Genomic DNA, 14,457 nt, shown 5'->3' on the forward strand with positions numbered 1-14,457 from the left:
GTAATTCAGAAGTACTAACCCTTGTCGCGTTACAAAATATTCTAAGGCCCGTTACTGCATGCAGTTAACCTTGATCCACAGTTTAAACCTTTCGAATAATGCACTTGGATAACTCACTGACAAACGTAACATCTCGCAGAGAAAGAAAGAAAGAAACAAAAAAAGCACGATTCAAAGATGAGGAGAAATCTATTCTGGCTCCCATGTGCAAGTACTTTTATTCATTGGATTACTGTACTGTACTGTACTGTATGCATTTTAGATGCTCTGCGCCTGTACATGCACAGAAAGTACCCTATGCCCTTAAAACATCGTGGCTAATCGAACTTTCCTATGAGGAGGGGAGAAAGTCTCTCACTTCCTTCTGCATGACAACACAATACAGTCACTCTATCCTTGTACGGAGGTGGTTTGAAAAGTTCTCGGAATGTACTAGAATTAAGTATCTTACCTCGGTGGAACTGCTTTTATTTTTCAACATAGTCTCCCTGTAGACTAATGCATTTGGTCCAGCGATGTTCCAATGCCTTGATCCCATCTCGAAAATGAGATTCCTCCAGGCTTGCAAAAATACCTCTCCAATTCGGCTGTCAGTTCTTCCCTTGTAGAAAATCTGCGTCCACCGAGGAAAATTTTCAGCTTGGGGAATAGATGAAAGTCGGATGGTGCCAAATAAGGTGGATGTGACAACAATTTGTACCCCAGTTCATGAAGTTTTGCCATGGCAATAACACTTGTGTGCGGCGGAGCGTTGTCCTGATGAAAGATGACCTTTTTCCTTGCCAAACCAGGCCTTGTTTCGCGTATCTTTTCCTGTAGTTGGTCTGGGAGGTTTGCGTAGTATTGCCCCGTAATTGTTTGGCCAGTAGGAAGATAATCTATCAGCAGAATGCCTTTTGCATCCCAGAAAACTGAGGCCATGACCTTTCCGGCCGGATAGCCGATCTCGCGGGATATCGTAATTTGCGAGAGTCGAGACTGTTGGTTACGGAAGTCTGCCTCGCTCACATTCGAGTTCTGTATCTGTCCCGTGAAAGTGCTGTCTCAATAGTAAGTGATGGATTCAAAATGGCATCTGCGGTCATTTACTGTGCGTGAGAAACTTCAAGTTTTAAGCGAAGCTGAAGTATACAGAAATCATGCCGTTGGCAGAAAGTACAATATTGATGCGGAAGAAGGAAAAACTTCTAAAAAGTAACGGCGATCGCAGAGCGTTCTGCATAAAATCAGCTTCATGGTCCGTATCGCACTTCAATAGATTCACAATTAAGTATTTATTTTCCACCTAGTCGATACAATGATTGCTTAAGGCAATTTTTAATGGTCAAAAGTGGTACATGTTTCATATATTATCAACATCTTCAGCCACATAACACTGTTTAGATGAAAAATGTATAAAATTGACAAAGTAATGCTTTAGAGGAAGTGTTTCCAGAAATTGAAGAACGACTCCACAAATTTTTGATGGAAAAACGTTAGTTAGGATATGGTGTTTCTAGTGAAATGTGTCAATTGAAAGGACTAGAGATCTCAAAAAAAAAATCAAAACACAGGGTTTTACTGTATGCCGCGGATGGATCCAAAACTTTTATCGGAGAAAGGGATTGTGCATTCGGAGACATACGTCTATTTCATAACGTTTCCCTGGGGCGTATGAAGAAAAATTAACGGCCATTCAGCGTCGCATTATTCATTTGAGGAAGCAAAATTCTTATTGCTGTCGCAAATTGTGAATGCTGACCAAACACCTGTCTATTTTGAAATGCCGTTGGAAAATACAAAGGGTTCTAAAAGTGTAACCATCAGAACAGGTGGTAACGACAAGCAACAATGCACAGTAATGTTGTGCGTATTAGCGGATGGATCCAAACTCCCTCCATACGTGGTTCTGAAAAGGAAAACACTTCCAAAAGGAAACTGGCCATCCTGCGTTATTGTTAGAACACGTGAGTCCAGCTGGATGGACAGTGCGTTAGTTGAGGACTGGGTGAAGTGCGTTCAGCAACGTGGACCGGGAGCTTTTTTACAAAAATGAAACATGCTTGTGTTGGACAGTTACCAAGGACATACAACTGACGTCGTAAAAGATATGAGGAGGAAAGGAAAAACTGATCTTGCTGTATTTCCCGGAGGACTCGCTTCTATTCTACAGCCATTGGATGTGTGCATGAACCGACCTTTCAAAACTGCAACGAACCAGTTGTACACATAATGGATGTCTGATGGTGATCACGCGTTAACACCAACCGGACAAGTGAAGAGGCCTGAAGTGGGACTAATATGCAGCTGGATCAAGACTGCATGGGCGCGCATCCCCAACGATCTAGTATCCAAAAGCTTTAAGAAATGTGGAATTTCAAATTCAGTGGACGGTAGTGAGGGCGACTAATTGTGGAGAGATGCCAGCGACTAAAGTTCCTATGGTGAAACTTCAAAATACGACGGTGAATTGTGAATGATCTGAGTATTGGACCGATTTTATTTACGATTTTTGTGATGATTTTATTAATTGTAAGTTGTTTGAATTTATATTTGTGGTATATTTGAAGAAAATTAAATAGGTATGTAAGTTACTTGATTTTTGATTTTTTTCCATATTTTGCCGTCTCATATTTAGGGTGCGGGTCTTATTCGGCGGCGGGTAGTATTTGGGATTATACAGTTTATGAAGAACACCATAGGTTTGTGTTGCCTGTGGGTGGTGCCATAATGTGTGATACACCGTGGGTCTACGTTACTTATGATTAGTACCACTGTGTGAGCAACACCATGAGTATGCATGGCCTGTGGTTAGTACCACTACATGAGGAACACCACCGATCTAGCCAACGCTTGTGATTAGTGCCTGTATGTGAAGAACACCATGGGTCTACGTTGCTTTTGAATAGTACCCTTATGTGAGGAACCTCTTGGATCTTCATTACCTTCTACTATGTGCGAAACACCATGGTTCTGCTTTGCCAGTGATTATTACAATTATGAGTTGCCATGGATTTTGGACCCCTTTGTACAACAAGCATCATCCGAGAAAATAAGGCATTGTGAATTGTATCCACTGATTGTGTTGGATTCATGGTCATTTTTTCATCATCATTTGTTTTGGATTCTAGTCAGTGGATACATTTTGAAGTTTTAATTATTAATTCACTTCGTTGCACTTCGCATCATCAGCAGCTGATGACCTACCTGTTAGGCTCCTTGAAACACCACCCCCCTGTGGGTGGGGGCAGTAGAATAACACCCACGTTATCCCCTGCCTGTTGTAAGAGGTGACTAAAAGGGGCCTCAGGGGCTCTGAACTTTGGAGCGTGGGTTGGCGACCACGGGGCCCTCAGCTGAGTTCTGGCATTGCTTCCACTTACTTGTGCCAGGCTCTCACTTTCATCTATCCTATCCGACCTCACTTTGTCAACTCTTGTTCTTTTCAGACCCTGACGGTATTACATATGGAGGCCTAGGGGGTCTTTCATTTTCATGCCCTTCGTGGCCCTTGTCTTCCTTTGGCCGATACCTTCATTTTTCGAAGTGTCGGGCCCCTTCCATTTTTTCTCTCTGGTTAGTGTTATATAGAGGATGGTTGCCCAGTTTTACTTCCTCTTAAAACAATAATCACCACTACCGGAGAGGTGATGCTTCCAGGTGGTGAATAGGGGGGTGTCTTAACCGGCTTGCCGGCGGACTTGAGTGAAACACACATCCCCCTGAGGGTGGGAGACGCAGGCGAAGAATACACCCACGGTATTCCCTGGCTGTCATAAGAGGCGACTAAAAGGGCGACCAAGGGATGATCGAATTAGAACCATGTGACTACTTGTAATTAGTACCACCACGCAGGGAACACCATGGGTTGCCTTTACTTGCGCATAGTACCACTATATGAGTGATACCATGGTTCTGCCTTGCCTATGATTAATACCCACTATGTGATGAACACCATAGGTTTGCGTTGCCTGTAAATGGCACCGCAATCTTAGAAACACCATAGGTCTGCATTTCATGTGCGTATTGCATTACCTGTGAGTAGTGCCATAATGTGTGGAATACTGCGAGTCTACGCTACTTTTGATTAGTACTACAACATGACAAATACCATGGTTCTACTTTCGTAGCGATAAGTACCATTATGAGGAGCCGATGACCTGGATTTTGGACCCCATTCGACAACAAGTATCATCGATTCAGGATTGTGCTTTAGAAGCAGTGCTTGGTCAGTAATACTATTGTTTACGATAGTTTCTGGGAATGTGGGGCATTGGGGGTCGGATTCACTGATTGTTTTAAAATCATTTCCATCCATTCATTCTTTGTCATCACGTTTTGAATTCTAGTCAGTGGATGATTTTGGACTTTTAAATTGTCATTACATTTCGTCTCATTTCGTACCATTAGGGGCCAATGACCTAGATGTTAGGCCCCTTTAAACAACAAGCATCATCATCATCATCGTAGCCCTTTCAGACCGTGTACGCACAATTGTGCGGGTTCGTATTTTAGTTATCTCTGACCTATTTGATGTTTTTTCGGTGCTAGACCGGACTGCAGTGATTGTGCAGGACACGTGGCATGTATTTCAATTGATTTTAGTATGCGCTTGACCGCCAGGGCGAAGGAAGAAGAGTTTAAAAAGCACAGTTGATCGGCGAGATGGCAGGAAGCAGTAGAGCCGAAAGTAAATATTTATTTATTGCGTTTATATTAATCTAGAAGCTTTACTGAATACCGGAATATATTCAATGAAGTGTGTACATTGGTAAGTGCACGTAAATTTTGAAGCTACACCATCGTACGTGATACAACGAGGTTTTGAATTTTGATGCGCACAATTGTGTGGGTCCTGTTTTTCGGATGTTAGTTTTTATTTTGTAAAATAAACTATCAATATGTGTATTGAGGAGCATTTTAGTCAGTTTTTGACATACAAACAAAAATTCACACCTCCAGTTTTCTTTCAGGTCTGAAAGGGATAAACAACAAGGATCATCATCATAAACCACAAGCACCATCATCATCATCATAAACAATGAGGATCATCATCTTCATCATAACAGCAACTCTGGCACTAAGAGAGTTTGTGGGTGGCGGTCATTTATGGCCGTAGGCGGCAAAGAAAATTAAAAAAATTAAAATGCATGCAAAATTTTGGGAAATTTACTGAAACCATGAAAATATGCCTAAATATACCACATACCTGGTTTAGGAGTGGAAATCCAAATTTGAAGCGGTTTGAAGGCAAAATAAAAATCGTAAAATTATTTTTCATTGGAAGAACGGCACAAGGCACACTCCACTTTATGATGCGACAGTGGTTAACTTGAAGTTCACTGTAGTCCGCTATTATGAAATATATGTACAAAAAACTACTTTGAATTATATTTCGGTTTAATTTTTTGTCTTTGTCCATCAAAAAGTGAAAAAATCTGTCAGAAAATAGTCATAGCAGTTGAACCTACGCTGTACACAAATAATACCCTGAATTTGTAAGTGTCAAAGTGACGGATCCTCAAAACTCCAATAAATGCCTTTATGTCACACAAAGTTGGGTGATGCCAATTTCTCATTCCGCTTTTTTTTTTTTTTTTTTGCCTGTATTTTCCTTTCGTCTCCATGTAATTTAGTTTCACTGAGAATATCATCAAATATTTTGTCATAAAAAAATAGATGAAATTATTCTACAGGGGGGCGTATCAGTATCCAAGTGTGATGGTAATATTGGCCCTTGATCAGTATTACGAATGGGAATAATATTTGATGGCTCAAGGTCGCTATTACTCACGTCCGTCCAGCCGTCCGCTCTGTCAGTATCTGTGTCGGCATCACTTGTGTCGTTGTTGCACTCAGACGAGCTGTAGAAAAACTTTTCATCCTCAGACTCACATTCACTAAAATCGGACACTTCTTCGACCGTATCATCCAATATTGACACTATGTCTGAATCACTGATCTGTTTTTGCGATGCCATTTTACTGGAAAACCGCGAAAATACGTAAGAAGTACGCACATGAGAAAACTGTGTCATGCAATGTATGTATTACATAACTCCCACAAACAGGAGAACAAACTCAGCAAGATATTGCAGGGATTTCCTTCACCGGAAGAATTGAGTGAACAGCTCCTGCCATTTCTAAGCATATTTGTGTACCTCCTCGGCTAATAAATCCGCGATTTTCGAACGGAACATATATATATGATTCCTCCCGGAGCGTAAGAAAAGTCGACCATATATATGTGCGTTTTCGCCTGCGAAGAGTTAATAATATTGTGTCATGTAGGTGTTTTGAATCTTGCACACTATCCACACTTCTCCCCATGCATTACTGGAGACAGTATGGTGTTTTATTATCCACTTTCATTTGTTACAGAGCGAGTGCAGCTGCTCTTCAGCGGACTCTGCCTGAGGAATCCAAGCCCCAGTGGAAGGCACGAGGGACAATGGACCTGGTAGTACTGCTGGACTGGAATACCTCGACCAGTACTTTCACGCCTGACTCCACGCTCTATGTTTTAAGGGACATCCTTACGAAGGTTAGTATAATTATTTTGGTCAGACTGTCAACTGATGGGCGGAAATGCTTAAGAGTCATCGCTTCGGACTGTTGATACTTGAATGTGTTTTTGCAAGCATGTCCTATAGCACAGGTCGCAATTTTTAGTGAAGAGTGTCCAGGACCTCAAATCTGTTTTGCCTTTCCTCATAGTAGCTGTAAACAAAAGCTTGTGGTAAAAATTAAATCGATGGGCTGATTATCTTTGTTGTTTTCTTGCACTTATGCAATTGACCAGACATCTTTCTTTAGAAGTTGGTGCATGTTTCCGTCCAAGGTAAGGGAGTGATATTCTTTTCCCACTGGAAGAAAGGAAACGGTTGGATCAGTAGTAAGAGAGGAATGTCATGCGGACAATGGACAGAAGAAATTAAAATGAACTGTAATGTCATCCAAGTTCGATCTCTCCCTGGAAGGAGCCTTAATTCATCCCATTGCAGAAGATGTGAAGAGTTCTAGACCTTACCTCATGTATTAGGGTTCTGTCGTGAGGGAGAGCTGACGAGAATCTATCGGCACAATACAGTTCGCACATTGATTGCTGGAGGCCTCCGTACACAACAACATTTGGAGATCCATGAAGAAGTAGGATGTCTTTCCACAAATGGATCCACAAGACACACTGATGTTGTTGTACAGGTGTGTTGATTGATCCCACTGTAAGATTCGAGGAAAATGAACAGCAGCCTCGATTAGTGTGTGAGGAGAAAAAGGCCGTATACGAACGATTTCTTGGGGTTCTCGGAAAGAAGTATGAAATTACAAAAGGGCAAGTGATTGGCACTAGAGGGACAGTTCCTTAGGAGACCCTGAACTACTTAAGAATAAACAAAATCCCGGACACTATTATCCAGGCCATAGCTGACTCAGCATTGAAAAATTCATTGAAAGGGGGTGAATTGTCTTTTCCTGTGGTTTTTCCCACTCCCCTTGGATACTATTTTAATTGGTGTTTCCTAACCGCGGCTTGGTTTGCTGTCCATATTGTAGTCATGTTGCCTGTTATTGGTCCTTTCATAAGTGCAATATCTATTGTGCTCTTTCCATTATGTGAGATGTAAATAGGGATAGAGGGGTTGTTTAGCAGGATGAAGCCTTCTGCTTCCAGTTTCTCGAGGACTAGCTTTGCTTTGTAATTCAGAATGTCCAATTTACAGTTAATGTCACCTGCTATAAATTATTGGTTTATCTTCCTTGCGTTGAGTGATCATTTGGCCTAGCTCGTCCATTATGTCGATTGCAGTGATGTTTGGTTGGAAGTAAGCGTCTATAATTATGAGGCCGCCTATTTCCAATAGTAGGGTATGGTTCTGTTGCCTTGTTGATAATATTGGGGTTAGATGTGGTTTTAGGAGGATAATTATCCCCCCAGAAGGTCTACCTTTTTCTCCCTGTCTAGCTATAAGATGAAAAAACCATAGAAGTCTGGGTGTTGCCAGTCGTCAGTGACAAATGTTTCCAATAGAATTGCTATATCGTACCATAATAGAAAGTTTTCCGAGCTCATATTCATTGCACTTGTTAGCCCTTCTATATTCCACATCATGATTCTTAGTTTTCTTGAAGCATCTTTTAAGTTTTAGTTCCTTCTTTACGTCGCCGTAAGACCTATCTGTGTCGGTGCGACGTAAAACAACTAGCAAAAAAAAAATAGTTCCTTCTTTTAACTTTCTTTTCCGAATTATTCAAAGGAGCATCCATTGTCTCATTTGGGATGAAAGGATCAAAATCGGGAACGTCTGATATCAATCCCTTTCGGCCATAATTCCTCTTCATGTACCCTGTCCATTAAATCAAATGGAATCCCCACTTTGAAAGCTTTCGCGTCGTAATTGGTTATTATTTCTTCACACGTAACGTCATCTTTGATTCCTCTGTTTTCTAGGTATTTCTTTATGACATCGGAGGTTGTGTGCGGGCTCAAACACCCCATAAAGAGCCAAGCTTTCTTCTTTGCCGCTTGCAATTCTTCAACTCTTGGACCTGTGCTTATCATTGCGTATTGCTGTCTTGCTTGCCTTCTACCTGATTTGCTGGCAACTTGCTCCGGAAAATTGGTATATTCCAGCTCTGGAGTTTTTACCTGCACCAACTCATGATGATGAAATCTGCTTGTCATTTTTCTTGTTACTATTACTGTTCGCCTTAACATCTGCTGGTCTTTCGTTACGTTTTGATGTCAGTGGTTGGTGTTGGGCGCGCTCTATTTCTTCTTTTATCATTTTCCTTAAGTTGTTTGTAAGTATATCAATAAAATAGTTTAGTTTTTGTGTGACGTTATTGGCGATTTTATCTTCCAGTGACATGTGAACTGGCTCCTGACTGTTATAGTTACCAAATTCGCCGCTGGATATCGAGGCATGCTGGGTTGGGCATGTAGTTCCAGTTGTTCCGTCTCCAAAAGGCACCCTAGTTATGTCTCGTAAACTGTCAGTGGTAGGCGCCAGGGAGCTTGTCATCTCTGGTTCTATTTCTTGCGCACTATCGGTAGATGGCATCACATGTTCCACAGAGTTTCTGTCTCTTAACTCTGTCATCTCTGAATCTAGGATGCCATTAACTTCTTTTCCTACGTTTGCTATATCAGCATACTCATGTTTATCCATAGTTTCATTGTCCTGTCCTTTGTTCATGAATCTGAAACAATCTTCCAAGGTACTCACCGCTTTAAGCAATAAACAAATCATACCAAAAAGATGGACACTGGTGAGTAGTTTCTAATGAAACAGTCTACAAGGAAATAGAACCAGTAATGAGCACAATCAGGAAGAAATGCATTTCATTTTTTGGACATCTAATCAGGACACCAGAGAACAGGATTATCAGGTGAATAATAGAAAAATTAAGGAATAATAAGTGTAACATTAAGTGGAGTACAGAAATCAAGAAAGATATGTATAAACTACAGATTATAGTGGAGGACCTAAGAAACAAAAGTGACAAAATCAGGAAACTCGCAAACAAACCAGACTGCCAACCAGAATCAATAAACAGGCAATAGGAAAGGTGATTTCCGATGAAGAAAGAAAGATGAGATCCAAGGGAATGAAGAAGTACTGGGCAGACAGGAAACTGAAAAATTCTTTGTATAAAGTTGGCTAGAGTAGTCCAGTGCATTTTTTTTCTTTGCATCGCACCGGCACAGATAGGTCTTATATCGACGATGGGACAGGAAGGGGCTTGGAGTGGGAAGGAAGCAGCCGTGGTCTTAATTAAGGTACAGTCCCAGCATTTGTCTGGTGTGAAAATGGAAAACCACGGAAAACCATCTACAGGGCTGCCGACAGTGGGGTATGAACCCACTATCTCTCGAATACTGGATACTGGCTGCACTTAAGCGACTGCAGCCATAAAATGTGAAATAAATAAATAAATAAACATATGACAGTGATAGCGACTGAAACATTCCTAACGACTTATTTGCATGTGCAAGGAAGATATGCAGTGCATAACTTCGCATCTCAAGGAGATATAGGGCAGCCTAAACGGGGCATTTCATGTCTTCTAAGCCCAGCTATGTGCCCGTTCGAAGTAGTACATAAAACAGACAATCCCTTATTGGTTCAAACTACAATTTGTTGGATAATCAGCGTATATTTTCAGCCAGAGTGGAAGTCACATGAGATTATTCAAGAAATTAATACGGCTCTGACACAAGTGGATGTCAACAAACATCTGATTCAAGGGGGTTGATTTCAACTGCAGAATTAATGTATTATCAGAATGAAAAAGTGCGGACTGTTATACAATACCTGGAGGAAGAAGGATTCGCTGTGCACAATGAAAGAAATGAACAGACATATATATGACCGAATGGAAGCAGTTGCATAGACCTTTCATTCAGTAACATTGAAAGCCAAGAGGAAAACACAACCAAAGTTCTGCACGGAGTAATCATAAGGAAACACATTCCAGTACAAATGACATTCGCAATAACAACTGAAATTGAAAGAGAAGCACCTCGGGGAAACATCATCGAGAAAGCAAGGTATGGACAAACTTAATGACAATGCAGTCAAAATACCTACTATATTACAACTAATTAAGGACAGCAATATAGATAAACCACTGGAAAGAATAGCAGAAGGCATTAAACACGTGATTAAACAGCAAGAGGCACCAATAAGGAGGGCAAGGCCTTGGTTCAATTGACTGTGCTACTCAAAGAGGAAGGAAGCTATCGGAGTTCTACATAAAACAAAGAATTCACCAACTATTGAAAACTTAAAGGAATATGCTGAGTTAAGAACAATATATAAAACTACAATTAATGAGGCAAAGAGACATTACAATCAGAAAGAAGAAGAAAAACTGATAGCACTAGCAAAGAAAAAGCCCTTTACGATTTTGAAAGCAAAACAGCCTAAGTTTCCAAGACCTCTACCAATACAATCATGGGAGAGACATTTTACAGATATCCTACAATCCAGAGATACCAGACAGCAAAATAATAGAGTAAATAATTCCTTAGAAGTGGACCTATACACAATAACTGAAATAGAAGGGATAATATTAAAATGGCAAGACGGAAAAGCAGCTGGTCACGATTTGATTTTTTATGAGCATCTCAAAGAAAGCTGGACGACACTGAAAGAACCGATATCAGAGCTATTGAATAAATGTGTAACTGAAGGAATTATACACCATAGATGGAGACATTCCATATTAAAAATTCTGTGTAAAGGAAAGGGAGATGTAAATGACCTAAACTGTTATCATGGAATTGCATTAGAAAACACACTATTTAAAATCTTCGCAGGACTAAGAGATTAGAAAAACTAGTTGAACATTGCATCCCAGAGGAACAGTTTGGTTTCAGGACCGGAAGATCAACTCTTCATGCGATTAAATTTCTTGAAGAAATTGAAGAAACACTTGGAATACCAAAAAGGAAGCTATATGCTAATTTCATAGACTTTTCAAAAGCGTTTGACTCGATCAGCAGGAGACTGATATTGGATAAGTTATAAGACATCATAGGAGATAATTATTTCTTGCGGATAATCAGAAGTATTTTATCAGAGAATTATGTCAGTGCGAACGATAATATATTAATATTGAAACTCATATTGCAGACTGTAGGGGTAGTTCAGGGAGACCCTATCAGCCGTTTATTGTTTAATATAGGAACACATGATGTTGAACAAGTCAAGATTTTAATCTACGCAGACGACATGGTCTTGTTATTGCTGAATCTAGGACAATTCCACGAATTCCTGGACAAACTAAGTGGTCTGAAGAGAATCAATTAACTATCAACAAAAATATGACTGTAGGTATGATATTCAGAAGGGGAAGCAGAACCTCAGGCAAAGAAACCTTCACATGTGAGGACACCAAAATTAACATAGTCACTAAGTGTAAATATTTAGGAATAACCATTCAGACCAAAGGGGTAGTGTTCACGGAACATGTCAGAGAGAGAGAGAACCATAGTTGGAATATTGGCAATCAACAGCATCAGGCACTTAAACCAGATCTCTATTGACACCACAAGGATTTTGTTTAGGGTTAAAATAATACCTGTGGTTACCTATGAAATGGAACTCATTTGGGACTATCTTAGCAAACAGGACTTAAAAGAGTTGGAGAAGGTAAAAGCGATCTACCTACAAAGATTTCTTAGTGTATAAAAATTCACCACTGGCTCCGTGGTGTAGAGGTAGCTTGCTTGCCTCTCACCCGGAGGCCCCGTGTTCGACTCCCGGCCATGTCAGGGACTTTTACCTGGACCTGAGGGCTGGTTCAAGGTCCACTCAGCCTACGTGATTAGAATTGAGGAGCTATGTGACGGTGAGATAGCGGCCCCGGTCTAGAAAGCCAAGAATGGCCGAGGGTATTTGTCGTGCTGACCACACGATACCTCATAATCTGCAGGCCTTCAGGCTGAACAGTGGTCGCTTGGTAGGCCAAGACTCTTCAAGGGCTGTAGTGCCATAGGGGGTATAAAATTCACCACATCTCGTCTAGTATGTAAAAGGACAAGTGAAAACTTCTTTATTGAAGATCTTCGGATTCAGATGCTGCGTCTGCCTTACACTACGAGTTATGGAGATCTCTTGGACGAAAGAAGAAATATGGGAAGAATTTTACTCTACTGATGCGATGTCGACAGAGTGGACAGATAGTGGTTACAAATTGAGACATTTAGTGGCCCGCTTTGCCGTTCACGGGTTTCATCATAAGTGCTGCCAACGTAAGACATATCATGTACCAGATCTGCAATGTGTGTGCTTGTGGTGTGGCAAGCAGTGTGATAGATATCATATCTCTCATTGTCAGAAAAGAAATATGTCCATGACTGAATAAAGTAAGGAATAATTCATTTGTATATACCTTGTAATTACTTTTGGCCATTCACTGCATTAAACATTATTATTATTATTATTATTATTATTATTATTATTATTATTATTATTATTATTATTATTATTATTGTTATTACACGCCACGTGCTACAACAGTGGTAACTAATACCCTGTTGGTGGCGGGACCTGGTGAGAAGTGCTGAGTACTATTTGACTTTCTCTCCCCCCCTCCCCCCCACCCCCCTCCCCCATTTTTTTTTTACAAGCTGCTTACGTCGCACCAACACGGATAGGTCTTCCGGTGATGATGGGATAGGAAAGGGCTAGGAGTAGGAAGGAAGCAGCCATAGCCTTAATAAAGGTACAGCCCCAGAATTTGCCTGGTGTGAAAATGGGAAATCACGTAAAACCATCTTCAGGGCTGCCGACATTGGGGGTTCGAATCCACAATCTCCCGAATGCAAGCTCCCTGCTGCGCGCCCCTAACCGCACTGCTAACTCGCTTTTTTTTTTTTTTTTTTTTTTTTTTTTTTTTAACTGCTGGCAGAGAGTTGATGTCAGACCCCTAGAAACTTCAATAATAATTGTACCGGGAGGTACACCTCAACTCCGCCCATTCAAAATAAGCGCCTTAATGAACTCCTCTTTCGACCAAAAGGTGAAACTAATACTACATGAACTTGGAACTTTAATCAGAAAATGTTACTACTGAAATATTAAGTAATTGTGTTATTGTGTAGTTTCCTAAACTGGTTGAATTTCTCCTTGTTTTGTTTTGCTATATATCAAGAGGTTTGGACATTTTTCCACAGATGTCACTACCAAAAAACTCTGATCATGCACTCTGGTGCAAGGTGGAAGAACTTACAACTTAAAGAAGTTTTGTATTCCTAGGTTTTCCATAACTGAATCTATGTTCATTTATTTTTGGGTTGGCAACACTTCTTTTCTTTCCGCCAGTTTTGAATCTGGCCAATCATAAATTTTTGTAATTAATTTTCAACCAATCCCGCATTTCTTGTTCACTTTGAATTTAGGATGCTAAAAGGTTTGTTTTGTCACCTATTCAATACATATAAATTTTACAATTTAGGAGTTTATTATTGATTCCACTTCAGACATGTTTAGCCCTTCATTGAGGGCATCATCAGTCATATTATCTCCTCAAGGCAAAAATCAGGTACCAGGTGACTGATGATGCCCTCAATGAAGGGCGAAACATGTCTCAAGTGGAATCAATAATAAACTCCTAAATTGTAAAATTTATATGTATTGAATAGGTGACAAAATAAACCTTTTAGCATCCTACATTCAGTATCTTCAATACGGATAACAATGATTTTTATCACTTGCAACAGTTTGAATTTGCCAATAAAAATTGAGAGGGTGTGGCCGGATTAGTCCTGAATTCTCTCGAACCTTCCCTGAAGGTATATAAACTGCAGCTTTTCTGGCTACCTTGTCAATTGATCGCTGTCTTTGTAAGTGTGTGTGTTAAGGCAGGAGGCGGGGCACCTCTTTCTTCGGCCGGCAGAACATCTACAAGGTACTGGCCACGTAAATTCTATCTTCTTGCTGTCTCCGCAAATTTATCCGAGGGGAAGGTC

At 40.5% G+C, this 14,457-nt stretch overlaps 1 protein-coding gene across 1 annotated transcript in view; it reads left to right on the top strand.

The window, feature by feature from the left end:
- Usp8 (Ubiquitin specific protease 8) overlaps positions 1-14,457 on the top strand; it is a 159,543-nt gene that overhangs the window by 42,690 nt on the left and 102,396 nt on the right. The window contains exon 5 of the mRNA XM_067156292.2: positions 6,360-6,522. Within this exon, the coding sequence (XP_067012393.2) occupies positions 6,360-6,522 (163 nt within the window). The remainder of the gene's footprint in view (positions 1-6,359; positions 6,523-14,457) is intronic.

This window comes from Anabrus simplex, chromosome 12, assembly GCF_040414725.1.
Source record: "Anabrus simplex isolate iqAnaSimp1 chromosome 12, ASM4041472v1, whole genome shotgun sequence".
Classification (NCBI taxonomy): domain Eukaryota; kingdom Metazoa; phylum Arthropoda; class Insecta; order Orthoptera; family Tettigoniidae; genus Anabrus; species Anabrus simplex.